The sequence below is a fragment of the Ascaphus truei genome, chromosome 20 (assembly GCF_040206685.1).
Source record: "Ascaphus truei isolate aAscTru1 chromosome 20, aAscTru1.hap1, whole genome shotgun sequence".
Lineage (NCBI taxonomy): Eukaryota > Metazoa > Chordata > Amphibia > Anura > Ascaphidae > Ascaphus > Ascaphus truei.
Genome location: NC_134502.1, coordinates 16,618,554 through 16,642,956, shown reverse-complemented (window position 1 = coordinate 16,642,956; position 24,403 = coordinate 16,618,554). Strand labels below are relative to the sequence as shown.

Below are 24,403 nucleotides of genomic sequence, written 5' to 3'. Positions count from 1 at the left end.
GCGCTGCTCTGTGACTCTGCGCAGCTCCCCCACCTCTCTCTCTGCTTCTTACCTCTAGTGCTGCGCTGCTCTGTGACTGCGCAGCTCCCCCACCTCTCTCTCTGCTTCTTACCTCTAGTTCTGCGCTGCTCTCTGATTCAGCGCAGCGCCCCCACCTCTCTCTCTGCTTCTTACCTCTAGTTCTGCGCTGCTTTGTGATTCTGCTCAGCTCCCCCACCTCTCTCTCTGCTTCTTACCTCTAGTTCTGCGCTGCTCTGTGACTGCGCAGCGCCCCCACCTCTCTCTCTGCTTCTTACCTCTAGTTCTGCGCTGCTCTGTGACTGCGCAGCGCCCCCACCTCTCTTTCTGCTTCTTACCTCTAGTTCTGCGCTGCTCTGTGACTGCGCACCTCCCCCACCTCTCTCTCTGCTTCTTACCTCTAGTTCTGCGCTGCTCTGTGACTGCGCAGCGCCCCCACCTCTCTCTCTGCTTCTTACCTCTAGTTCTGCGCCGCTCTGTGACTGCGCAGCTCCCCCACCTCTCTCTCTGCTTCTTACCTCTAGTTCTGCGCCGCTCTGTGACTGCGCAGCTCCCCCACCTCTCTCTCCGCTTCTTACCTCTAGTTCTGCGCTGCTCTGTGACTGCGCAGCTCCCCCACCTCTCTCTCTGCTTCTTACCTCTAGTTCTGTGCTGCTCTGTGACTGCGCAGCGCCCCCACCTCTCTCTCTGCTTCTTACCTCTAGTTCTGCGCTGCTCTGTGACTGCGCAGCTCCCCCACCTCTCTCTCTGCTTCTTACCTCTAGTTCTGCGCTGCTCTGTGACTGCGCAGCCCCCCACCTCTCTCTCTGCTTCTTACCTCTAGTTCTGCGCTGCTCTGTGACTGCGCAGCGCCCCCACCTCTCTCTCTGCTTCTTACCTCTAGTTCTGCGCTGCTCTGTGACTGCGCAGCTCCCCCACCTCTCTCTCTGCTTCTTACCTCTAGTTCTGCGCCGCTCTGTGACTGCGCAGCTCCCCCACCTCTCTCTCTGCTTCTTACCTCTAGTTCTGCGCTGCTCTGTGACTGCGCAGCTCCCCCACCTCTCTCTCTGCTTCTTACCTCTAGTTCTGCGCTGCTCTGTGACTGCGCAGCTCCCCCACCTCTCTCTCTGCTTCTTACCTCTAGTTCTGCGCTGCTCTGTGACTGCGCAGCTCCCCCACCTCTCTCTCTGCTTCTTACCTCTAGTTCTGCGCTGCTCTGTGACTGCGCAGCTCCCCCACCTCTCTCTCTGCTTCTTACCTCTAGTTCTGCGCTGCTCTGTGACTGCGCAGCTCCCCCACCTCTCTCTCTGCTTCTTACCTCTAGTTCTGCGCTGCTCTGTGACTGCGCAGCTCCCCCACCTCTCTCTCTGCTTCTTACCTCTAGTTCTGCGCTGCTCTGTGACTGCGCAGCGCCCCCACCTCTCTCTCTGCTTCTTACCTCTAGTTCTGTGCTGCTCTGTGACTGCGCAACGCCCCCACCTCTCTCTCTGCTTCTTACCTCTGTTCTGCGCTGCTCTGTGACTGTGCAGCTCCCCCATCTCTCTCTCTGCTTCTTACCTCTAGTTCTGCGCTGCTCTGTGACTGCGCAGCTCCCCCACCTCTCTCTCTGCTTCTTACCTCTAGTTCTGCGCTGCTCTGTGACTGCGCAGCGCCCCCACCTCTCTCTCTGCTTCTTACCTCTAGTTCTGCGCTGCTCTGTGACTGTGCAGCTCCCCCATCTCTCTCTCTGCTTCTTACCTCTAGTTCTGCGCTGCTCTGTGACTGCGCAGCTCCCCCATCTCTCTCTCTGCTTCTTACCTCTAGTTCTGCGCTGCTCTGTGACTGCGCAGCGCCCCCACCTCTCTCTCTGCTTCTTACCTCTAGTTCTGCGCTGCTCTGTGACTGCGCAGCTCCCCCACCTCTCTCTCTGCTTCTTACCTCTAGTTCTGCGCTGCTCTGTGACTGTGCAGCTCCCCCACCTCTCTCTCTGCTTCTTACCTCTGTTCTGCGCTGCTCTGTGACTGCTCAGCTCCCCCACCTCTCTCTCTGCTTCTTACCTCTAGTTCTGCGCTGCTCTGTGACTGCGCAGCTCCCCCACCTCTCTCTCTGCTTCTTACCTCTAGTTCTGCTCTGTGACTGCGCAGCTCCCCCACCTCTCTCTCTGCTTCTTACCTCTAGTTCTGCGCTGCTCTGTGACTGCGCAGCTCCCCCACCTCTCTCTCTGCTTCTTACCTCTAGTTCTGCGCTGCTCTGTGACTCTGCGCAGCTCCCCCACCTCTCTCTCTGCTTCTTACCTCTAGTTCTGCGCTGCTCTGTGACTGCGCAGCTCCCCCACCTCTCTCTCTGCTTCTTACCTCTAGTTCTGCGCTGCTCTGTGACTGCGCAGCTCCCCCACCTCTCTCTCTGCTTCTTACCTCTAGTTCTGCGCTGCTCTGTGACTGCGCAGCTCCCCCACCTCTCTCTCTGCTTCTTACCTCTAGTTCTGCGCTGCTCTGTGACTGTGCAGCTCCCCCACCTCTCTCTCTGCTTCTTACCTCTGTTCTGCGCTGCTCTGTGACTGCTCAGCTCCCCCACCTCTCTCTCTGCTTCTTACCTCTAGTTCTGCGCTGCTCTGTGACTGCGCAGCTCCCCCACCTCTCTCTCTGCTTCTTACCTCTAGTTCTGCGCTGCTCTGTGACTGCGCAGCTCCCCCACCTCTCTCTCTGCTTCTTACCTCTAGTTCTGCGCTGCTTTGTGATTCTGCGCAGCTCCCCCATCTCTCTCTCTGCTTCTTACCTCTAGTTCTGCGCTGCTCTGTGACTCTGCGCAGCTCCCCCATCTCTCTCTCTGCTTCTTACCTCTAGTTCTGCGCTGCTCTGTGACTGCGCAGCTCCCCCACCTCTCTCTCTGCTTCTTACCTCTAGTTCTGCGCTGCTCTGTGACTGCGCAGCTCCCCCACCTCTCTCTCTGCTTCTTACCTCTAGTTCTGCGCTGCTCTGTGACTGCGCAGCTCCCCCACCTCTCTCTCTGCTTCTTACCTTGAGTTCTGCGCTGCTCTGTGACTGCGCAGCTCCCCCACCTCTCTCTCTGCTTCTTACCTCTAGTTCTTCGCTGCTCTGTGATTCTGCGCAGCGCCCCCACCTCTCTCTCTGCTTCTTACCTCTAGTTCTGCGCTGCTCTGTGACTGCGCAGCTCCCCCACCTCTCTCTCTGCTTCTTACCTCTAGTTCTGCGCTGCTCTGTGACTGCGCAGCTCCCCCACCTCTCTCTCTGCTTCTTACCTCTAGTTCTGCGCTGCTCTGTGACTGCGCAGCTCCCCCACCTCTCTCTCTGCTTCTTACCTCTAGTTCTGCGCCGCTCTGTGACTGCGCAGCTCCCCCACCTCTCTCTCTGCTTCTTACCTCTAGTTCTGCTCTGTGACTGCGCAGCTCCCCCACCTCTCTCTCTGCTTCTTACCTCTAGTTCTGCTCTGTGACTGCGCAGCTCCCCCACCTCTCTCTCTGCTTCTTACCTCTAGTTCTGCGCTGCTCTGTGATTCTGCGCAGCTCCCCCACCTCTCTCTCTGCTTCTTACCTCTAGTTCTGCGCTGCTCTGTGACTGCGCAGCTCCCCCACCTCTCTCTCTGCTTCTTACCTCTAGTTCTGCGCTGCTCTGTGACTGCGCAGCTCCCCCACCTCTCTCTCTGCTTCTTACCTCTAGTTCTGCGCTGCTCTGTGACTGCGCAGCTCCCCCACCTCTCTCTCTGCTTCTTACCTCTAGTTCTGCGCTGCTCTGTGATTCTGCGCAGCGCCCCCACCTCTCTCTCTGCTTCTTACCTCTAGTTCTGCGCTGCTCTGTGACTGCGCAGCTCCCCCACCTCTCTCTCTGCTTCTTACCTCTAGTTCTGCGCTGCTCTGTGATTCTGCGCAGCTCCCCCACCTCTCTCTCTGCTTCTTACCTCTAGTTCTGCGCTGCTCTGTGACTGCGCAGCGCCCCCACCTCTCTCTCTGCTTCTTACCTCTAGTTCTGCGCTGCTCTGTGACTGCGCAGCTCCCCCACCTCTCTCTCTGCTTCTTACCTCTAGTTCTGCGCTGCTCTGTGACTGCGCAGCTCCCCCACCTCTCTCTCTGCTTCTTACCTCTAGTTCTGCTCTGTGACTGCGCAGCGCCCCCACCTCTCTCTCTGCTTCTTACCTCTAGTTCTGCGCTGCTCTGTGACTGCGCAGCTCCCCCACCTCTCTCTCTGCTTCTTACCTCTAGTTCTGCGCTGCTCTGTGACTGCGCAGCTCCCCCACCTCTCTCTCTGCTTCTTACCTCTAGTTCTGCGCTGCTCTGTGACTGCGCAGCTCCCCCATCTCTCTCTCTGCTTCTTACCTCTAGTTCTGCGCTGCTCTGTGACTGCGCAGCTCCCCCACCTCTCTCTCTGCTTCTTACCTCTAGTTCTGCGCTGCTCTGTGACTGCGCAGCTCCCCCACCTCTCTCTCTGCTTCTTACCTCTAGTTCTGCGCTGCTCTGTGACTGCGCAGCTCCCCCACCTCTCTCTCTGCTTCTTACCTCTAGTTCTGCGCTGCTCTGTGACTCTGCGCAGCTCCCCCACCTCTCTCTCCGCTTCTTACCTCTAGTTCTGCGCTGCTCTGTGACTGCGCAGCTCCCCCACCTCTCTCTCTGCTTCTTACCTCTAGTTCTGCGCTGCTCTGTGACTGCGCAGCTCCCCCACCTCTCTCTCTGCTTCTTACCTCTAGTTCTGCGCTGCTCTGTGACTGCGCAGCTCCCCCACCTCTCTCTCTGCTTCTTACCTCTAGTTCTGCGCTGCTCTGTGACTGCGCAGCTCCCCCACCTCTCTCTCTGCTTCTTACCTCTAGTTCTGCGCTGCTCTGTGACTGCGCAGCTCCCCCACCTCTCTCTCTGCTTCTTACCTCTAGTTCTGCGCTGCTCTGTGACTGCGCAGCGCCCCCACCTCTCTCTCTGCTTCTTACCTCTAGTTCTGCGCTGCTCTGTGACTGCGCAGCTCCCCCACCTCTCTCTCTGCTTCTTACCTCTAGTTCTGCGCTGCTCTGTGATTCTGCGCAGCTCCCCCACCTCTCTCTCTGCTTCTTACCTCTAGTTTTGCGCTGCTCTGTGACTGCGCAGCTCCCCCACCTCTCTCTCTGCTTCTTACCTCTAGTTCTGCGCTGCTCTGTGACTGCGCAGCTCCCCCACCTCTCTCTCTGCTTCTTACCTCTAGTTCTGCGCTGCTCTGTGACTGCGCAGCTCCCCCACCTCTCTCTCTGCTTCTTACCTCTAGTTCTGCGCTGCTCTGTGACTGCGCAGCTCCCCCACCTCTCTCTCTGCTTCTTACCTCTAGTTCTGCGCTGCTCTGTGACTGCGCAGCGCCCCCACCTCTCTCTCTGCTTCTTACCTCTAGTTCTGCGCTGCTCTGTGACTGCGCAGCTCCCCCACCTCTCTCTCTGCTTCTTACCTCTGTTCTGCGCTGCTCTGTGATTCTGCTCAGCTCCCCCACCTCTCTCTCTGCTTCTTACCTCTAGTTCTGCGCTGCTCTGTGACTGCGCAGCTCCCCCACCTCTCTCTCTGCTTCTTACCTCTAGTTCTGCGCTGCTCTGTGACTGCGCAGCTCCCCCACCTCTCTCTCTGCTTCTTACCTCTAGTTCTGCGCTGCTCTGTGACTGCGCAGCTCCCCCACCTCTCTCTCTGCTTCTTACCTCTAGTTCTGCGCTGCTCTGTGACTGCGCAGCTCCCCCACCTCTCTCTCTGCTTCTTACCTCTAGTTCTGCGCTGCTCTGTGACTGCGCAGCTCCCCCACCTCTCTCTCTGCTTCTTACCTCTAGTTCTGCGCTGCTCTGTGACTGCTCAGCTCCCCCACCTCTCTCTCTGCTTCTTACCTCTAGTTCTGCGCTGCTCTGTGACTGCGCAGCTCCCCCACCTCTCTCTCTGCTTCTTACCTCTAGTTCTGCGCTGCTCTGTGATTCTGCGCAGCTCCCCCATCTCTCTCTCTGCTTCTTACCTCTAGTTCTGCGCTGCTCTGTGACTGCGCAGCTCCCCCACCTCTCTCTCTGCTTCTTACCTCTAGTTCTGCGCTGCTCTGTGACTGCGCAGCTCCTCCACCTCTCTCTCTGCTTCTTACCTCTAGTTCTGCGCTGCTCTGTGACTGCGCAGCTCCCCCACCTCTCTCTCTGCTTCTTACCTCTAGTTCTGCGCTGCTCTGTGACTGCGCAGCTCCCCCACCTCTCTCTCTGCTTCTTACCTCTAGTTCTGCGCTGCTCTGTGACTGCGCAGCTCCCCCACCTCTCTCTCTGCTTCTTACCTCTAGTTCTGCGCTGCTCTGTGACTGCGCAGCTCCCCCACCTCTCTCTCTGCTTCTTACCTCTAGTTCTGCGCTGCTCTGTGACTGCGCAGCTCCCCCACCTCTCTCTCTGCTTCTTACCTCTAGTTCTGCGCTGCTCTGTGACTGCGCAGCTCCCCCACCTCTCTCTCTGCTTCTTACCTCTAGTTCTGCGCTGCTCTGTGACTGCGCAGCTCCCCCACCTCTCTCTCTGCTTCTTACCTCTAGTTCTGCGCTGCTCTGTGACTGCGCAGCTCCCCCACCTCTCTCTCTGCTTCTTACCTCTAGTTCTGCGCTGCTCTGTGACTGCGCAGCTCCCCCACCTCTCTCTCTGCTTCTTACCTCTAGTTCTGCGTTGCTCTGTGACTGCGCAGCTCCCCCACCTCTCTCTCTGCTTCTTACCTCTAGTTCTGCGCTGCTCTGTGATTCTGCGCAGCTCCCCCACCTCTCTCTCTGCTTCTTACCTCTAGTTCTGCGCTGCTCTGTGACTGCGCAGCTCCCCCACCTCTCTCTCTGCTTCTTACCTCTGTTCTGCGCTGCTCTGTGACTGCGCAGCTCCCCCACCTCTCTCTCTGCTTCTTACCTCTAGTTCTGCGCTGCTCTGTGACTGCGCAGCTCCCCCACCTCTCTCTCTGCTTCTTACCTCTGTTCTGCGCTGCTCTGTGACTGCGCAGCTCCCCCACCTCTCTCTCTGCTTCTTACCTCTAGTTCTGCGCTGCTCTGTGATTCTGCGCAGCGCCCCCACCTCTCTCTCTGCTTCTTACCTCTGTTCTGCGCTGCTCTGTGACTGCGCAGCTCCCCCACCTCTCTCTCTGCTTCTTACCTCTAGTTCTGCGCTGCTCTGTGATTCTGCGCAGCTCCCCCACCTCTCTCTCTGCTTCTTACCTCTAGTTCTGCGCTGCTCTGTGACTGCGCAGCTCCCCCACCTCTCTCTCTGCTTCTTACCTCTAGTTCTGCGCTGCTCTGTGACTGCGCAGCTCCCCCACCTCTCTCTCTGCTTCTTACCTCTAGTTCTGCGCTGCTCTGTGATTCTGCGCAGCTCCCCCACCTCTCTCTCTGCTTCTTACCTCTAGTTTTGCGCTGCTCTGTGACTGCGCAGCTCCCCCACCTCTCTCTCTGCTTCTTACCTCTGTTCTGCGCTGCTCTGTGACTGCGCAGCTCCCCCACCTCTCTCTCTGCTTCTTACCTCTAGTTCTGCGCTGCTCTGTGACTGCGCAGCTCCCCCACCTCTCTCTCTGCTTCTTACCTCTAGTTCTGCGCTGCTCTGTGACTGCGCAGCTCCCCCACCTCTCTCTCTGCTTCTTACCTCTAGTTCTGCGCTGCTCTGTGACTGCGCAGCTCCCCCACCTCTCACTCTGCTTCTTACCTCTAGTTCTGCGCCGCTCTGTGACTGCGCAGCTCCCCCACCTCTCTCTCTGCTTCTTACCTCTAGTTCTGCGCTGCTCTGTGACTCTGCGCAGCTCCCCCACCTCTCTCTCTGCTTCTTACCTCTAGTTCTGCTCTGTGACTCTGCGCAGCTCCCCCACCTCTCTCTCTGCTTCTTACCTCTAGTTCTGCGCTGCTCTGTGACTGCGCAGCTCCCCCACCTCTCTCTCTGCTTCTTACCTCTAGTTCTGCGCTGCTCTGTGACTGCGCAGCTCCCCCACCTCTCTCTCTGCTTCTTACCTCTAGTTCTGCGCTGCTCTGTGACTGCGCAGCTCCCCCACCTCTCTCTCTGCTTCTTACCTCTAGTTCTGCGCTGCTCTGTGACTGCGCAGCGCCCCCACCTCTCTCTCTGCTTCTTACCTCTAGTTCTGCGCTGCTCTGTGACTCTGCGCAGCTCCCCCACCTCTCTCTCTGCTTCTTACCTCTAGTTCTGCGCTGCTCTGTGACTGCGCAGCTCCCCCACCTCTCTCTCTGCTTCTTACCTCGAGTTCTGCGCTGCTCTGTGACTGCACAGCTCCCCCACCTCTCTCTCTGCTTCTTACCTCTAGTTCTGCGCTGCTCTGTGACTGCGCAGCGCCCCCACCTCTCTCTCTGCTTCTTACCTCTAGTTCTGCGCTGCTCTGTGACTGCGCAGCTCCCCCATCTCTCTCTCTGCTTCTTACCTCTAGTTCTGCGCTGCTCTGTGATTCTGCGCAGCTCCCCCACCTCTCTCTCTGCTTCTTACCTCTAGTTCTGCGCTGCTCTGTGACTGCGCAGCTCCCCCACCTCTCTCTCTGCTTCTTACCTCTAGTTCTGCGCTGCTCTGTGACTGCGCAGCTCCCCCACCTCTCTCTCTGCTTCTTACCTTGAGTTCTGCGCTGCTCTGTGACTGCGCAGCTCCCCCACCTCTCTCTCTGCTTCTTACCTCTGTTCTGCGCTGCTCTGTGACTCTGCTCAGCTCCCCCACCTCTCTCTCTGCTTCTTACCTCTAGTTCTGCGCTGCTCTGTGACTGCGCAGCTCCCCCACCTCTCTCTCTGCTTCTTACCTCTAGTTCTGCGCTGCTCTGTGACTGCGCAGCTCCCCCACCTCTCTCTCTGCTTCTTACCTCTAGTTCTGCGCTGCTCTGTGACTCTGCGCAGCGCCCCCACCTCTCTCTCTGCTTCTTACCTCTAGTTCTGCGCTGCTCTGTGACTGCGCAGCTCCCCCACCTCTCTCTCTGCTTCTTACCTCTAGTTCTGCGCTGCTCTGTGACTGCGCAGCGCCCCCACCTCTCTCTCTGCTTCTTACCTCTAGTTCTGCGCTGCTCTGTGACTGCGCAGCGCCCCCACCTCTCTCTCTGCTTCTTACCTCTAGTTCTGCTCTGTGACTGCGCAGCTCCCCCACCTCTCTCTCTGCTTCTTACCTCTAGTTCTGCTCTGTGACTGCGCAGCTCCCCCACCTCTCTCTCTGCTTCTTACCTCTAGTTCTGCGCTGCTCTGTGACTGCTCAGCTCCCCCACCTCTCTCTCTGCTTCTTACCTCTAGTTCTGCGCTGCTCTGTGACTGCGCAGCTCCCCCACCTCTCTCTCTGCTTCTTACCTCTAGTTCTGCGCTGCTCTGTGACTGCGCAGCTCCCCCACCTCTCTCTCTGCTTCTTACCTCTAGTTCTGCGCTGCTCTGTGACTGCGCAGCTCCCCCACCTCTCTCTCTGCTTCTTACCTTGAGTTCTGCGCTGCTCTGTGACTGCGCAGCTCCCCCACCTCTCTCTCTGCTTCTTACCTCTAGTTCTGCGCTGCTCTGTGACTGCGCAGCTCCCCCACCTCTCTCTCTGCTTCTTACCTCTAGTTCTGCGCTGCTCTGTGACTGCGCAGCTCCCCCACCTCTCTCTCTGCTTCTTACCTCTAGTTCTGCGCTGCTCTGTGACTGCGCAGCTCCCCCACCTCTCTCTCTGCTTCTTACCTCTAGTTCTGCGCTGCTCTGTGACTGCGCAGCTCCCCCACCTCTCTCTCTGCTTCTTACCTCTAGTTCTGCGCTGCTCTGTGACTGCGCAGCTCCCCCACCTCTCTCTCTGCTTCTTACCTCTAGTTCTGCGCTGCTCTGTGACTGCGCAGCTCCCCCACCTCTCTCTCTGCTTCTTACCTCTAGTTCTGCGCTGCTCTGTGACTGCGCAGCTCCCCCACCTCTCTCTCTGCTTCTTACCTCTAGTTCTGCGCTGCTCTGTGACTGCGCAGCTCCCCCACCTCTCTCTCTGCTTCTTACCTTGAGTTCTGCGCTGCTCTGTGACTGCGCAGCTCCCCCACCTCTCTCTCTGCTTCTTACCTCTAGTTCTGCGCTGCTCTGTGACTGCGCAGCTCCCCCACCTCTCTCTCTGCTTCTTACCTCTAGTTCTGCGCTGCTCTGTGACTGCGCAGCTCCCCCACCTCTCTCTCTGCTTCTTACCTCTAGTTCTGCGCTGCTCTGTGACTGCGCAGCTCCCCCACCTCTCTCTCTGCTTCTTACCTCTAGTTCTGCGCTGCTCTGTGACTGCGCAGCTCCCCCACCTCTCTCTCTGCTTCTTACCTCTAGTTCTGCGCTGCTCTGTGACTGCGCAGCTCCCCCACCTCTCTCTCTGCTTCTTACCTCGAGTTCTGCGCTGCTCTGTGACTGCGCAGCTCCCCCACCTCTCTCTCTGCTTCTTACCTCTAGTTCTGCGCTGCTCTGTGACTGCGCAGCTCCCCCACCTCTCTCTCTGCTTCTTACCTCTAGTTCTGCGCTGCTCTGTGACTCTGCGCAGCGCCCCCACCTCTCTCTCTGCTTCTTACCTCTAGTTCTGCGCTGCTCTGTGATTCTGCGCAGCTCCCCCACCTCTCTCTCTGCTTCTTACCTCTAGTTCTGCGCTGCTCTGTGAATCTGCACAGCTCCCCCACACTGTTTGGCTTGACTGATAAAGCGAAGGATTACTACTTAATAGCGTCCCATTCAGGATCACGGTCCCTCTACAGCGTTAATACTTCCGCAATCGTACTGTCCCAAGCGCTTTTTCTGTGTCCATCGTGCCGAGGACACGGAGTATGGCTACATCTGTATAACTGCTCCCTATAACTCCTCCTCTATCTTATACTTTTACTGCTCTCTATAAATCCTCCTCTAACTTATCCTATAACTCCTCCTATAACTTATCCTATAAATCCTCCTCTAACTTATCCTATAACTTATCCTATAACTCCTCCTCTAACTTATCCTATAACTCCTCCTCTAACTTATCCTATAACTCCTCCACTAGCATCCTCTAACTTATCCTATAACTCCTCCTCTAACTTATCCTATAACTCCTCCTCTAACTTATCCTATAACTCCTCCTCTAACTTATCCTATAACTTATCCTATAACTTATCCTATAACTCCTCCTCTAACTTATCCTATAACTCCTCCTCTAACTTATCCTATAACTTATCCTATAACTCCTCCTCTAACTTATCCTATAACTTATCCTATAACTCCTCCTCTAACTTATCCTATAACTCCTCCTCTAACTTATCCTATAACTCCTCCTGTAACTTATCCTATAACTCCTCCTCTAACTTATCCTATAACTTATCCTATAACTCCTCCTCTAATTTATCCTATAACGTCTCCTTATAACTCTTCCTCTAATTTATCTTATAACTGCTCCCTATATCTCGCCCTCTAAGTTATCCTATAACCACTTGTGATGATGATGAGGGGGTAACAAGGCTCTTAATAAAGGTCAAACCCTGCGTTTGGTTACCTCTGATCTGAATTTTAGGGTTCAAGAGTGTCAGCTCTTGAGCCCAGCAAATGTACATGTATTTTGCGACAAATATTTTTTTTCGTGTTTTTACCTTTCCAGGGATGCCAACGAGCAGGGATTGCTAGGGTATGATTTTCAGGGGTTTTTTTGTGGAGGAATTGTTGTCAGAATGTGCCTAGGTAGTTGTCGGTTCCCCTAAAACTGTACCCGAGAATCATCCCTGATTCTCGGATACATGTAGGCACATTGTTCCGGCAATATCTTCCCTTGAAAACGCTTGCGCGACTCACCGCTAGGGTTCCCTGCTTCAGCATAGCCCAGAAAGGTAAATGGGGCAAAGGAATGCAAAGTGTCTCTGTAACTGAAGGGTCCCTAGGTTAAGGGGGATACCGAGTTAATGCCCAGGTAGCCCAGAACCTGTATTGGGACTCATGGGTACTCCAACCATAAGTATAAGGTTGTGAGGGGACTCTTATAGTCCAGTCAAAGTCTCTTACATAGTGTGTGGGGAATAAAGGCTTGTAGAAAATAAAGTGCAACTTAATATTCTATTCCCCATACCCAGAGACTTAGGATGAAGTAAAAGTATACTTTATTAACATTGGGTTTAATAGTGTACTGTATGTACTGTTTTGCACTGTAAATGAGCTGGGACTTTCGGAACCAATGTTCAGGCAGGCTACCAGGCTACCAAGTTGGTGCCAGTATGTCTGCTGAACATCGGAGATGAAAGCCACCAGAGGATGCCAGGGGTCTGAAGACCATTTGTGCAAAAGGGAAGGGCTCAAGTACCCACATCTTGTGATGAATGGCAGTTGTCCAGGCTGCCATTAGTCCTACCAGACATGGAGGAGCCTGACCCAGCGGGTGACATCTGAATAGCATGGGACTTAGGTGGCAAACTTGCGCATGTCCCTTGGCAGATTCAGATTCCCCGCTTACCCGGCTTTCCAGACCGGCATCGCTCTGATTGGCTATTGAGAAAGTTCCCACACTCTGATTGGCTGTAGTATTTTGTGAATGAACTCCAAAATACTATAAGAAACCCCTAAGCCAATCACCGGTGAGATTCTCAGCACCAGAAGTGCGGGCGGGCTTTTAAAAAGTGCTCCTGCATGAATAGCAGAGCATCGGCTTCAGAAAAGTTTGCCCGGAAAATATTCTAAGTCCAGTTTTTTGCAGCCAGGTTCTCAGAAATGAACGCAGAGGATGCGGTTTGGATTTCAAGCCGATTTTAGTTCCAAGACATTTGGAGTGAAGTCCCGGTCAAGGAAAAACTCTTATTTAGAGTGCCATATGTCACGGTAGCCCAGGACTTTTAACACCATTTATATTTAAGGGATCAGTCAATAGGCAAAACACAGTAATGAAATAAAATTAGGTTTATTTGGATAAGACCTCGGAAACACACAGGAATACAAAATACAGAGAATATGCACACTTACAGGGGTCTGGGGTTTAAGGACTAGACTTTCCTAGTTGCAAGGCCCCTGCTTCAGCAAAGGCTTACCTTGATAGGACCCTTGTCTGGACGTCCTGAACCGAAATCCAGCCTGCTGGCTAGGCCTCTCCATGCTTCCCTGTGTGAATAGCTCTTTCACTTCAGAAGCACATTTGAGAGGCCCGCCAGCAGCTGCTTTTCTTCAAATCTCCAACAGGAAAAAGAGAGTTATCTGCTACACTGCACTCCCTTATATAGGACTTGTTTCATATCTAATACACTGAGGGGGCTGGCAGCCAATTAGAGTATAGATTGTGATTGTGCATTCACTCATAGGAGGGCAAGATTCAAAACTGGCCAATGGAAATCATGCTTATGAATTTGAACTCCAACAACCATTTTTCCTGGCTCTGCTGTGTCTACCTGAAACAAAAACTTTATAATCTAGATATCCTGTTCACAGCCTTCCCCCCCCCCCCCTTGCCATGTGCACCTACATGGCTTTGCACAGGAAATTCCATTACCTGAGCTGGTTTGCGTTGAAATGCGAATCAATCTGTCTGCCTTTTGTCACCAAAATCGTTTTTCTCACAGGACAAACACAAAATGCTTGCACTCCACCACCTGAATCTAAAATGTGGGGGTTCTAAAACCTTGCTGGCAGGCAATACAGGTTAAAATATCCCCCCTTTCCCTCATGTTCCAGAAGTCTCTGCCCTGCAGCTATTTCTCATGAGGCCATCCATACAAGGTAACCCACTTATAAGCTGGCACAGACAGCTGCGGGACCATGAGTCAAAGGGAATACACATAGAAGGCATTAACTAGCCCACTGGGCTTATACAGTTAACCCCACACACAACGTTCCTAGCTTATAACCCTATGGGGGACATTATAAGGGGAACAGAATAACAGTGCAACACAGTAAGGTACTGTCACGGGGGACTCCTGTGGCGGGTAGGATCTCGGTGGCCGGAACAGCAGGAAGCGAAGTAGGGGTCACAAGCAGGGGTCTGAGGAAGGCGGCAGGTAGCGAAGTCAGGTAACAAGCAGGGGTCCGAGGCAGGTGGCAGGTAGCGAAGTGAGGTAACAAGCAGGGGTCCGAGGCAGGCGGCAGGTAGCGAAGTCAGGTAACAACCAGAGGTTGGCAACGAAAAGACTGGAACAGGACAGGCGGGGCAGGACAGGACCGGGAGCAGGGACTGAGAATGGGAAGCAGGGACTGAGACCGGGGAGCAGGGACTGAGACCGGGGAGCAAGGAACAAACAGGGACAAGCCAGATTACTAGCAAGGGCTTTTACTGTGAACAGACTTCTATAATACAGGTACAGGTACAGAAAACAGATCAGGATCAGAGGCATGTGCGATAGGAGTCTGACTTCAAGCAAAGGCAAAGGAAACAGACAGGAAGCAGAGCTATAAGACAGAGAGAGGAGCAACAAGAAGAAAGACAGACAGACAGAGAGGAACCCAGAGGAAACAGAAGGCAGCAGCACACCCGGTGGACAAAGAAGAACTATGGCTAGGCAGGAGGTCTAGGAGACCCTGACAGGTACAATATTAGACACTCAGCCCTTGACATACGGTTTCAGGGGCAGCCAGCTGGCTCCACCTTTATTAATGAAGGCCGACTACGCCCTACCGTCACACATACAGTTAGGAAAGTCTACTGTTTGACCCCAGTCCCCAAGTAAGTGTGTCTTTTCGTCTGTATGTTGTGTATCATTGTGTGTATGCCTATTTCCATGAATAAATCTCAATTTATTTCATAATGCTGTTTTGCCCAATATATGATCCTGGTAAAAGGTGTACAATAAACCTGGTCTCCCGTGACACTGCTCCCTATAACTCCTCCTCTAAGTTATCCTTTAACTGCTCCCTATAACTCCTCCTCTAAGTTATCCTTTAACTGCTCCCTATAACTCCTCCTCTAAGTTATCCTATAATGCTCCCTGTAACTCCTCCTCTAACTTATTATCTTTCAGACTCCATTGACTGCCTTCGATGCCCGTGGAACCAGTTGCCCAATGTCCAACAGGACAGATGCTTCCCAAAGACCTTTGAGTTTCTGTCCTACGAAGAGTACTTGGGAGCTGCTTTGGTAGCCACTAGTGTCACTTCTTCCACAATCCCAGTTGCCCTCTTGGGGATTTTCAGCCACTACAGAGCCACTCCCATTATCCGAGCCAACAACTATGCTATAAGTTGTCTTCTTCTGTTATCCCTTTCACTCTGCTTCCTCTGCTCTTTGGCTTTCATAGGTTACCCCCAACCTGAGAAGTGTCTTCTTCGCCAGGTGGCATTCGGCATGGTCTTTGCCATCTGTGTCTCCTGTGTCCTTGCCAAAACCATCACCGTTGTCATTGCTTTCAAGGCCACAAAGCCAGGAAGCAACCTTAGGAAGTGGACAGGAACAAAGGTGTCCTACTTTGTCATCGGACTGAGTGTCCTTATTCAGCTGTGTGTGTGCATTACGTGGCTGTCATATTCCCCTCCCTTCCCAGAACACAACGTACAAACCCAACCAGGGGTCATTATTGTTGAGTGTAATGAGGGCTCTCCAGCTGCATTCTGGTGCATGCTGGGATATCTTGGGCTCTTGGCAACCATAAGCTTCATCCTTGCCTTCCTGGCCAGGCATCTCCCTGACAACTTTAACGAGGCCAAGTTCATCACCTTCAGCATGCTGGCCTTCCTCAGTGCATGGCTGTCCTATATCCCGGCCTCCCTCAGTGCCCGTGGTAAGTACACCGTGGCCATGGAGGTCTTCGCCATTCTGTCTTCCAGCTGGGCCCTGCTGGTCTGTATCTTTGTTCCCAAGTGCTTCATCATCCTCTTCCGACCAGATCTGAACAAGAGAGACAATTTAATGGGGAGAGGGAAAGAATAGAAAACATGCCTCTGTCATTAAGTCACTTTGCTCCTACTGGAGACTGACACTTTAACCAACTTAACACATCACTGTTATAAGGTTACTTTGCTTGTACATGGGACTGACCCTTTAACACATAACCACATCCCTGTCATTAGGTCAATTTTCTCCTGCGTGGAACTGACCATTTAAACCATTAAACACGTCCCTGTAATTAGGTCACTTTGCAGTGGGACGGACTCTTGAACCCATTAAACATGTCCCGTCATTAGGTCTCTTTGCTCCTACTGGGGACTGACCGTTTAATACATTAGACACGTCCCTGCCATTCGGTCACTTTGCTCCAATGTGGGATTGACCCTTTAACCCATTAAACACGACCCTGTAATTAGGTCACTTTAGATCTATTGGGGACTGACCCCCCATTAATGGTGTTCACTCATAGTTAGAAATAAACTAGTATGTAGAATGAATCAACGTTATTGTGTGTGGTATTGTACCTTAAAATGAACTTTAATAGACAAAAAACTGCACACAAACTAAATCTCAAATCAGCGAAACAGAAATTTAGGCTACTCCTGCTGAACTTACTTGTCCGTCAAATATGTTTTACACAAGTAGGAATTACATTCTTGGTGTAGTTAGTGCTCTGTATGGGAGCTAGGCCTGACTTATCATGTTAACCCTGTTTATGCTGTTCACAAGCTAATATTTGATGTTGTTAAAGCTTTGGTTGAAATAAAAAAAAAGCCTACATTTATTTTCCAAAAGCAGCCTCCTGTTTTCACCTCTGCAAACATCTCATACAGCATCCAAAGAAGCAATTGGTGAATTATTGTTCATAAGAGAATATGCATGTCTGGCACCTATAACTCTTTCTATTACCATATAACTCTTTCTATTAGCCCATAAAACCCCTCCCAATAACACCTCCTATTGATCCATATAACCTCTCCTTATAACTTTTCCTACTGCTCCATATAACAGCTCCTATTGCGCAATTTAACTTCTCTTTATAACTCCTCTTATTACACCATATAACCCCTCCCTATAACTCCTCTTATTGCTCAATTTAACTGCTCCCTATAAATCCTCCTATTACACCATATAACCGCTCCCTATAACTCCTCCTATTTTACCATATAACCGCTTCCTATAACTCCTCCTATTGTTCCATATACTGTAACTGCTCCCAATAATTCCTCCGATTGCTCCATATAACTGCTCCCAATAACTCCTCCTATAGCCCAATATAATCGCTCCTTATAACTCCTCCTATTACCCCATATAACCTCTCTCTACAACTCCTCCTATTGCCCCATACAACTGCTCCCTATAACTCTTATTATCAGTGTAACCCCCTGTGTATGGCACACTGTCCCATAGCTGTTTCCTCTCCATTGGACATGTGACTATGAGGAGCCACTAGAGAAAATTGAAAAGAAAAGTGTAATCGGGCGCTCCTAATATAGTGCAACATGTCTATATACACAAACAGTGAACTTTAGTGAAAGCAAATCTTAAATAAATAATTTGTGAACTCAAAGTGAACAAGTGTTTTCACATGTGAATATAAATGTGGAAAAATTCAAATACGTATAAAACCAGATCTGCACCAACAATAGAGCAAGTGACAATGTGATAAACAATGTAAAGCAGCTCAAGATACTGCTGTGGCCCCGTTTATTCTAAAACATCACCGCATTTTTCCTGGATTTTTTTCCGAATGCGACGCACTTCACAGGTTGCATGCCGCATTCATGTTGCGTTCTCAGCTGCGGGTCATGCGCGGGTCGTGCGCGGTTGATGCGCGGTTCATGCGATTATTGAGAATGGTTCGGATTTAATAGGTTGCAATTCTTCGCGTATCCGCCAGATGGCAGATATTCATGAATTGTAATGCGCATGCGCTTCAGTAATGTGTCGACTTGCAGGTGTTTCGTTTAAAAAAGATACCACAGTGTGCTATTGTAAATTGGCCTTGAGACTGAAGGAAGAGGTTACAATAATGTATCAATTTAGGCTTTTCCTATTAAAGAAAGACAAAGACCAGTTTCTGTTATTCTCCAGAGAGCCGCCACCATGAGTGTTCAAGTGCAGCCCGTTTTCCAAAAACCCGACAGAACTTACGCGTATTTGATATGGGCCGCGATTAATGCAACAGATGATAAGATGGCAACAGTTGTTCAAATTTATCAGTATTTTATCGAAAACTATGACTTTTACAAATTTTCGCCAGCTCCTCATGTGTGGAAGCGTGCAATAAGGAAAAGGTTATGTAGCGATCCATGTTTTTATCGTATTGATCCCGAATTTATTGGAGGGTTTTGGTGTGTATCACTGGCTTTTTCCTGTATCTATGATCATGCAGACAGCAAAAGGCGAAAGGTCGTGTTAAAACCAACTAAGAAACGACAGTCACTGGCAAGCAATGCGCCAGCACCAGCACCGGCTTCCAATAACGGTCCCACCATCAGTGACAACCCTTGCTGTCAGTCCACGCACGGATACCTGCAGCCTGAGCCAGATTTCGCGTGCAGTTTCGAGCAAGCTTGCATGTACCTAAGCGATTTCCAGCCTCATCAGCTGACTACAGGTGTAGTAGTCCCGCTGCCAACTGTCAACGTGAATGATCAAGAATACTGGACTGGCAGTGGCCCGGCGCCGGTGCCAGCTGATTGGGAAATTCTATGGTGAGTATTGTTGCCGTATTATTTTCTGTTTTTTTTTTATTTTGACAATATCAATATCGGTGCGATTCAAAAGTCAAGCGATTCTCCTGTAAGCAATATCATTGGCTGAGCGGCTTCTACAGTACTGTACTGCAGATACTGGACAATTGGTGGAACGCTAGGCGCATGCGCATTGGAACCTTCTTGAAACGCATATGCGTGTCATTACATCGAAAGTAGGTGCATGCGCATGTGAACAGGAGACGCCCCCCGAGAAAATTATTGGTGGGACTGACTGGGAACTTCTTTAGGGACTGACCATTACAGTAAAACTTTTCTTTTTGTTTTTCCTTAAAAAAGAAAACGGCTAATGGAGGGATTTCAATGGATAATATCGCTTTGTGTAACAATGCCTGCACATTGCTGAATCGGATTTAAAAAACCAAGTACCGGAGTCTACAGTTTAGTGGCCGTTGTTATTGATTAGGATAGAATACCTGAAACAGTATGCTGATGTTTTCCGACCGTACAGTATACAATACTTTTTTATATACAGTATACTGTGTAATAAACCCGAAAAAATAAAATATGTATTTATTCTACATGTATTACAGTACATACAGTATGTGTCTTCTATATAGTAACAGTACATACAGTACAGTCCTGTACAGTACAGAATGTGTCTTCTATTTTTTTTTTAATACTCTTGTACAGTATCAAAGGAGCCAATGGAACATTTTAAAACAAATCAACATGTTCTTTTATTGGTGGAGTAAGTACAAAAACATTTATTTACAAATACTGTGCAATGTAAAAACATTTTAAGTGCACAGCAATCCAAAACATCAACAGGTGTATGGTTTACTGCTAGTGAAAACATTTATGTACAGAAAGTAAAAACATTTACAGCACCTGTTATTAAAAAAAACTCTTTATTCATAAAATATAAAAAACGCAACATCTCCTTTATTTAAGTACAGCAGGTCAAACATTTACAGCAGTCAGTCAGGCCTGCACAACTCCAGTCCTCGAGGGCCGCAAAAAGGCCCGGTTTCCAGGACAACTTTGAAAACCGGGCCTGTTTGCGGCCCTCAGGGACTGGAATTGTGCAGGTCTTGTGTACAGTGTATAAAAACATTTGTTTATTAATACAAGTTAAAACACAAAACATCTCCTTTATTTAAGTACAGCAGGTCAAAACATGTACAGTACAGCACAACAGTATGGTCTTACCTGTTATTAAAAAAAAATCTTTATTCATAAAATATACAAAACGCAACATCTCCTTTATTAAAGAACGGCAAGTCAAAACATTTACAGTGGGATGGTGTGCAGAACAGTCAGTCAGGCCTGCAACACTACAGTCCTCAAGGGCCACAAACAGGCCCGGTTTTCAGGGTAACCTTTGAAAAACGGGCCTGTTTGCGGCCCTCGGGGACTGGAACAAAACATTTACAAAACATTTTCAACAGTTGAACACTCACGCAAATGCGTACCCCACCAGATTGTCCTTCCATGGTCGATTCCTTGCATGGCGCAAAACGCCATTAATGCCGTCTCGGACGCCTTTCATTACAGGATCTGTAATTGAAAAAAAGCGCAGCAATTCATCCAGAATGGTCTTTCTTAAATTGTCAAGAAGCGCCTTTTTTAGATGATTTCCTTCGTAGTTCACTTTGAAGGCCCAGTCGCAGTACAACAAGTAGGGCACATGGTGCTTAAAAATTAACAAGGCATACTTGTGGGGTACACCAGCACTTATCACCCTATTCTTCTCCCTGAGTGCCGGTGGCATATCGCGCAGGCTGATGTCGGGCACCGTATCGATGCGAGCGAATGTAGGTCTTCTGTGAGCGGGTGTGCTTGTGGCGGCGGGCGAGGGTAGGTTGTCTGGGAGGAAGCTTTCCTCCTGTCTTGGTCGCTGTGTTGTCTCCTGGCGTGGTCTTGACGGGGTTGCCATGTTATCCTCCTCAACGGCATACATGTACACAAAATCTTCTTGGGTATGGGGTGCGCTTGGTGATGGAAGGTGGTCGATGCTCCCATTCATCACATCCATGCCACCCTCCTGGTCCGGCATCGGGGAAACAGGGGCATGAACACCGAGCAAATGATGTATCCCCTCTATGTCAGCCTCTATCTTCTCCATCCTTCGATCCATTCGTTGATCCATATTTAGCATCCGCTGCTCCATATTTAGCATGGTCTCCAGAAGCAGATCTATCTTTGCCAGCACAATAGAGTTCCCGGGGATATCAACACTTATCCCATTCAGCATCCGGTCTAACGAGCTGCTTCTTGTGCATGGTGTGCTGTGGACATCTGGGTGGATGGGTGCTATGGAGGATGAGATGGGGGTTCCATGGAGAGAAGAGGCAGCGTCGTCGAAGAAGGGTGGAGGAGGTGAACTGTGGATATCCGGTAGAGGAAAAGCGGCAGCGTCGTCGAAGAGGGATGGAGAAAGTGACCTCTAGATTTCCGGGCGAGAAGCGGCAGAGTCGTCTAAGCGCAAAGGAGAAAGTGACCCGTGGATTTCAGAGGCACCAGCGGCAGCGTCGTGGAATAGAACTGGCGAAGATGGCCTGTGGGTTTCTGGGACGGCGGCGGCAGCGTCGAGGACAAGTAGTGGAGAAGACGGGCTGAATATTTCCGGGACAGCGGCGGCAGAGTCGTCGAAGCGTATGGGAGGAAGTGGTCTGCGGGTTCGATGGGTTGGCTGCCATTTGTTTTGCGTGGAGTGTACATCACCGTATTTCTTCTTGACATAATAAGGCTGACGTCTATTAAAACCCTTAGCCTTTGGGGTCAGCAGAAGGTTTTCTTTATTGGCCTTAGCCTGTCACTTTGGCCTTGGCGTGGAAACGGCTGCCGCTTTTCGCTTTTTCTGCATGACAGGCACGGCAGAGGCGAGTGGGTTCCTGCGTCCATAGAATCGGGGTTAATCCACGGAAGCAGATGGCATAATGCAGTATCTGGACAAGGGAAAGTTCAGATAAAGATCATCGAGTGGTGGGCTATGCAAAGTGTGTAACCTTTTATGCATGGCAACGAGGTACAGGTGTTGAAAGTGGGCGTACTCTAATGTGAGTCATTAACGTATAAATACACCATCCATTTTGTGGATTCACTGCACATTGAATACACATCGACTAAACATCGAATATACATTCTTGTGTTTGTATTTCTTTCTACTAGCAGCAATGCCTGTTAAAAAGATTTCCAAGGAGCTCAGCATGCGAATTAAGGAGATGAACACGAGCGGACACAGAATTGCTGCTATCCAACGCTGATTAGCTACTTCTGGCATCGTTGTGCCAGCAACCACCGTGAGCTATCATGCACACGGAAAAACCAGAGAACGCAAAAGGGCAGCAAGGGTAACTAACGCGTAAGTATATTTATATAACTACATTTTTTTTATATAAAATATTGTACAGTAGATCTACTGTATCTAATTTTATAGTTATTTCGGTAGATTTATATTACAACAATATATATATTTTTTATATTGCTGCATATTAATAGAACAATATATTGTGTACTGTGGATCTACATATCTAATATTTTTGTGATTTCAGTAGATTTATATTACAACAGTATATATATTTTTTATATTGCTGCATATTAATAGAACAATATATTGTGTACTGTAGATCTACACTGGCGACACACTTTATTCGAGCTCGGCTAGTCCCACGAATTCGGGTATACTCGGGTGTATTGAGGTTTGTGACTGTTTTCTGCCCGAGTGCATTGCGTTATTTTCCAGGCAGGGATTGAAGCATTTTATTCCCGCTGGCTGCAATACTGCACAGTATATATATATATATATATATACTGCATTACAATTCATGAATTTATGCCATCTGGTAGACACGTGAAGCATTGCAGCCTATTAAATCCTAATCATTATCATTTAACAGATCAGCCGCCCGTCAGCCAGGCATGAACCATGGCTGGGAAGGCAAACGCAACGGGGCTTGTCTGAGGTGAGGAGCGGCGCATTCCAGGTATCTGCCAGGTACATACTGGGTATTTGCTCGAAAAAAGTGTGTCGCAGCAGTACTGTATCTAATATTTTTGTGATTTCGGTATATCTATATTACAACAGTATACATTATATATTTTTTATATTGCTGCATATTAAGAGAACAACATATTGTGTACTGTAGATCTACTGTATCTAATATTTTTGTGATTTTGGTATATCTATATTACAACAGTATACAGCATATATTTTTTATATTGCTGCATATTTATAGAACAATATCTCATTGTATACTATTTTTACACCAAATTATGTGCTGTGCTTGTGGCCTACTGCACTGTAACTTACCGGATTGTTTTTCTTTACATTGTAGGGAGACAACTCTTCTGGTCGACAAAATAAGTGAGGAGAATGATGAGAAGAGTGCATTAAGGGTTAAATACACTCTGCAGGAAAATCACAATCTGACTGTATCCGAGACCAGCATAAAGAAGATGAGACGCAGAATTGGATGGAAATATGGACGTGTGAGGTTAGTACTGGACAGTACAGGAGGTAAAAGTGTTGTTTAAGAAACTGTACTGTACCGCTAAAATTATTTATTCCTTGTCATTACAGAGCGTACCCCATGATAAGGGACGTAAACAAAATCAAAAGAGTGGTCCAGGCCCAGGCATGGATCGCCAGTGGGGAAACTTTCCAGGATTGCATCTTCACTGACGAGTCTACTGTATCGCTGGAGCGATTTGCCACCTTTGCATTCCAGAAAAAAGGTCGCATATCTATGAAGCCGCGACCAAAACACCCAGTGAAGATGCATGTGTGGGGTGCCATCTCTAGGCGTGGACCAGGATGCATTATCATCTTTGAAGGTAAAATATATAAAATATAATGTAGCCTTATGCACTGTACTATACTAGTGTGCAGTTTTTTGAGCACTTTTCTTTTCTTGTTATAGGAATCATGAAAAAAGCTTTCTTCCAAGACAAAATTGTGCCTGAGATAGTGGAATACATCACACGCGAGTTCCCGGATGGTCACCGTTTCTACCAGGACAACGATCCGAAGCACACCGCGTCAACAGCGCATATCCTTGAGCGCGGTATCAACTGGGTGAAGACGCCAGCGGAGTAAGTGCGGTAACCGTGTCTCATATTTTTCTCACTGTATTTACTGTGTACTGTATCTCTTAAACTAATTGTCCTTTTTTTCCAATGACAGATCGCCAGACTTCAATCCGATCGAAATGGTCTGGCATCAGCTGAAGGACCATAGCCGGAAAGTGGTGAAACCCTCCAAAAAGGATGAGTTGGCGAAAAGCATACTGAGTTTTTGGAACGATGTACTCACCGTGGAACGCTGCAATAAATATATTGACCATATTGCGACAGTGTTGCCCATTGTGATCGCGCATAATGGGCAAGCATCAGGAAAGTAGTACTGTACTGTAGTATTGTAAGTACAGTATGATACAGGTAAGTATGGCACAGATTTTTTCTTTCCTAATAGTCAGAGTATACAATAGTTCCAGTATAGACTAGTTTGACAGTACTAACTGCATACACAATGCCATAATGCCATAATACAGTATTCACCTACAGTGCAGTAACTGCTCAATTTTTTTCTTTCCAGAGAGAGCAGCACCAGCCATCTGGTTACATAGTATTTAACAGTAGTCTGCCTACTGTAGTCCATTGTGGAGTAGATACTGTATACAGTACACAATGCCATAATACAGTATGCACCTAACTGCTCAATTTGTTTCTTTCCAGAGAAAACAGCACCAGCCATCTACTGTAGTACTACACATCACACAATGCCATAATACAGTACGCACATAACTGCACTAATTTTTTGTTTTCTTGTCTTTTCAGGAAAAAAGGATGGACTGGGGGAGAGGGGGGGTGTTGTGTACAGTCTAATCTGTTTGTACAGTCAAGTGTACAGTATCTAAACAGCAGTAATGATGTACACAAAACCTCTCCTCTCTCAATGAACTACTGTACTGAACACAGAATGAGGAAGAAGATAAAGACGGAAAAAA

The 24,403-nt window shown here is 49.8% G+C and overlaps 1 protein-coding gene across 1 annotated transcript in view; it reads left to right on the top strand.

Annotated features, from left to right (window-relative positions):
• LOC142470958 (extracellular calcium-sensing receptor-like) overlaps positions 1–16,383 on the top strand; it is a 37,444-nt gene extending 21,061 nt beyond the window's left edge. Inside the window, exon 6 of the mRNA XM_075577765.1 lies at positions 14,813–16,383. Within this exon, the coding sequence (XP_075433880.1) occupies positions 14,813–15,717 (905 nt within the window). The 3' untranslated portion in view covers positions 15,718–16,383. The remainder of the gene's footprint in view (positions 1–14,812) is intronic.
• The last annotated feature ends 8,020 nt before the right edge of the window (positions 16,384–24,403 follow it).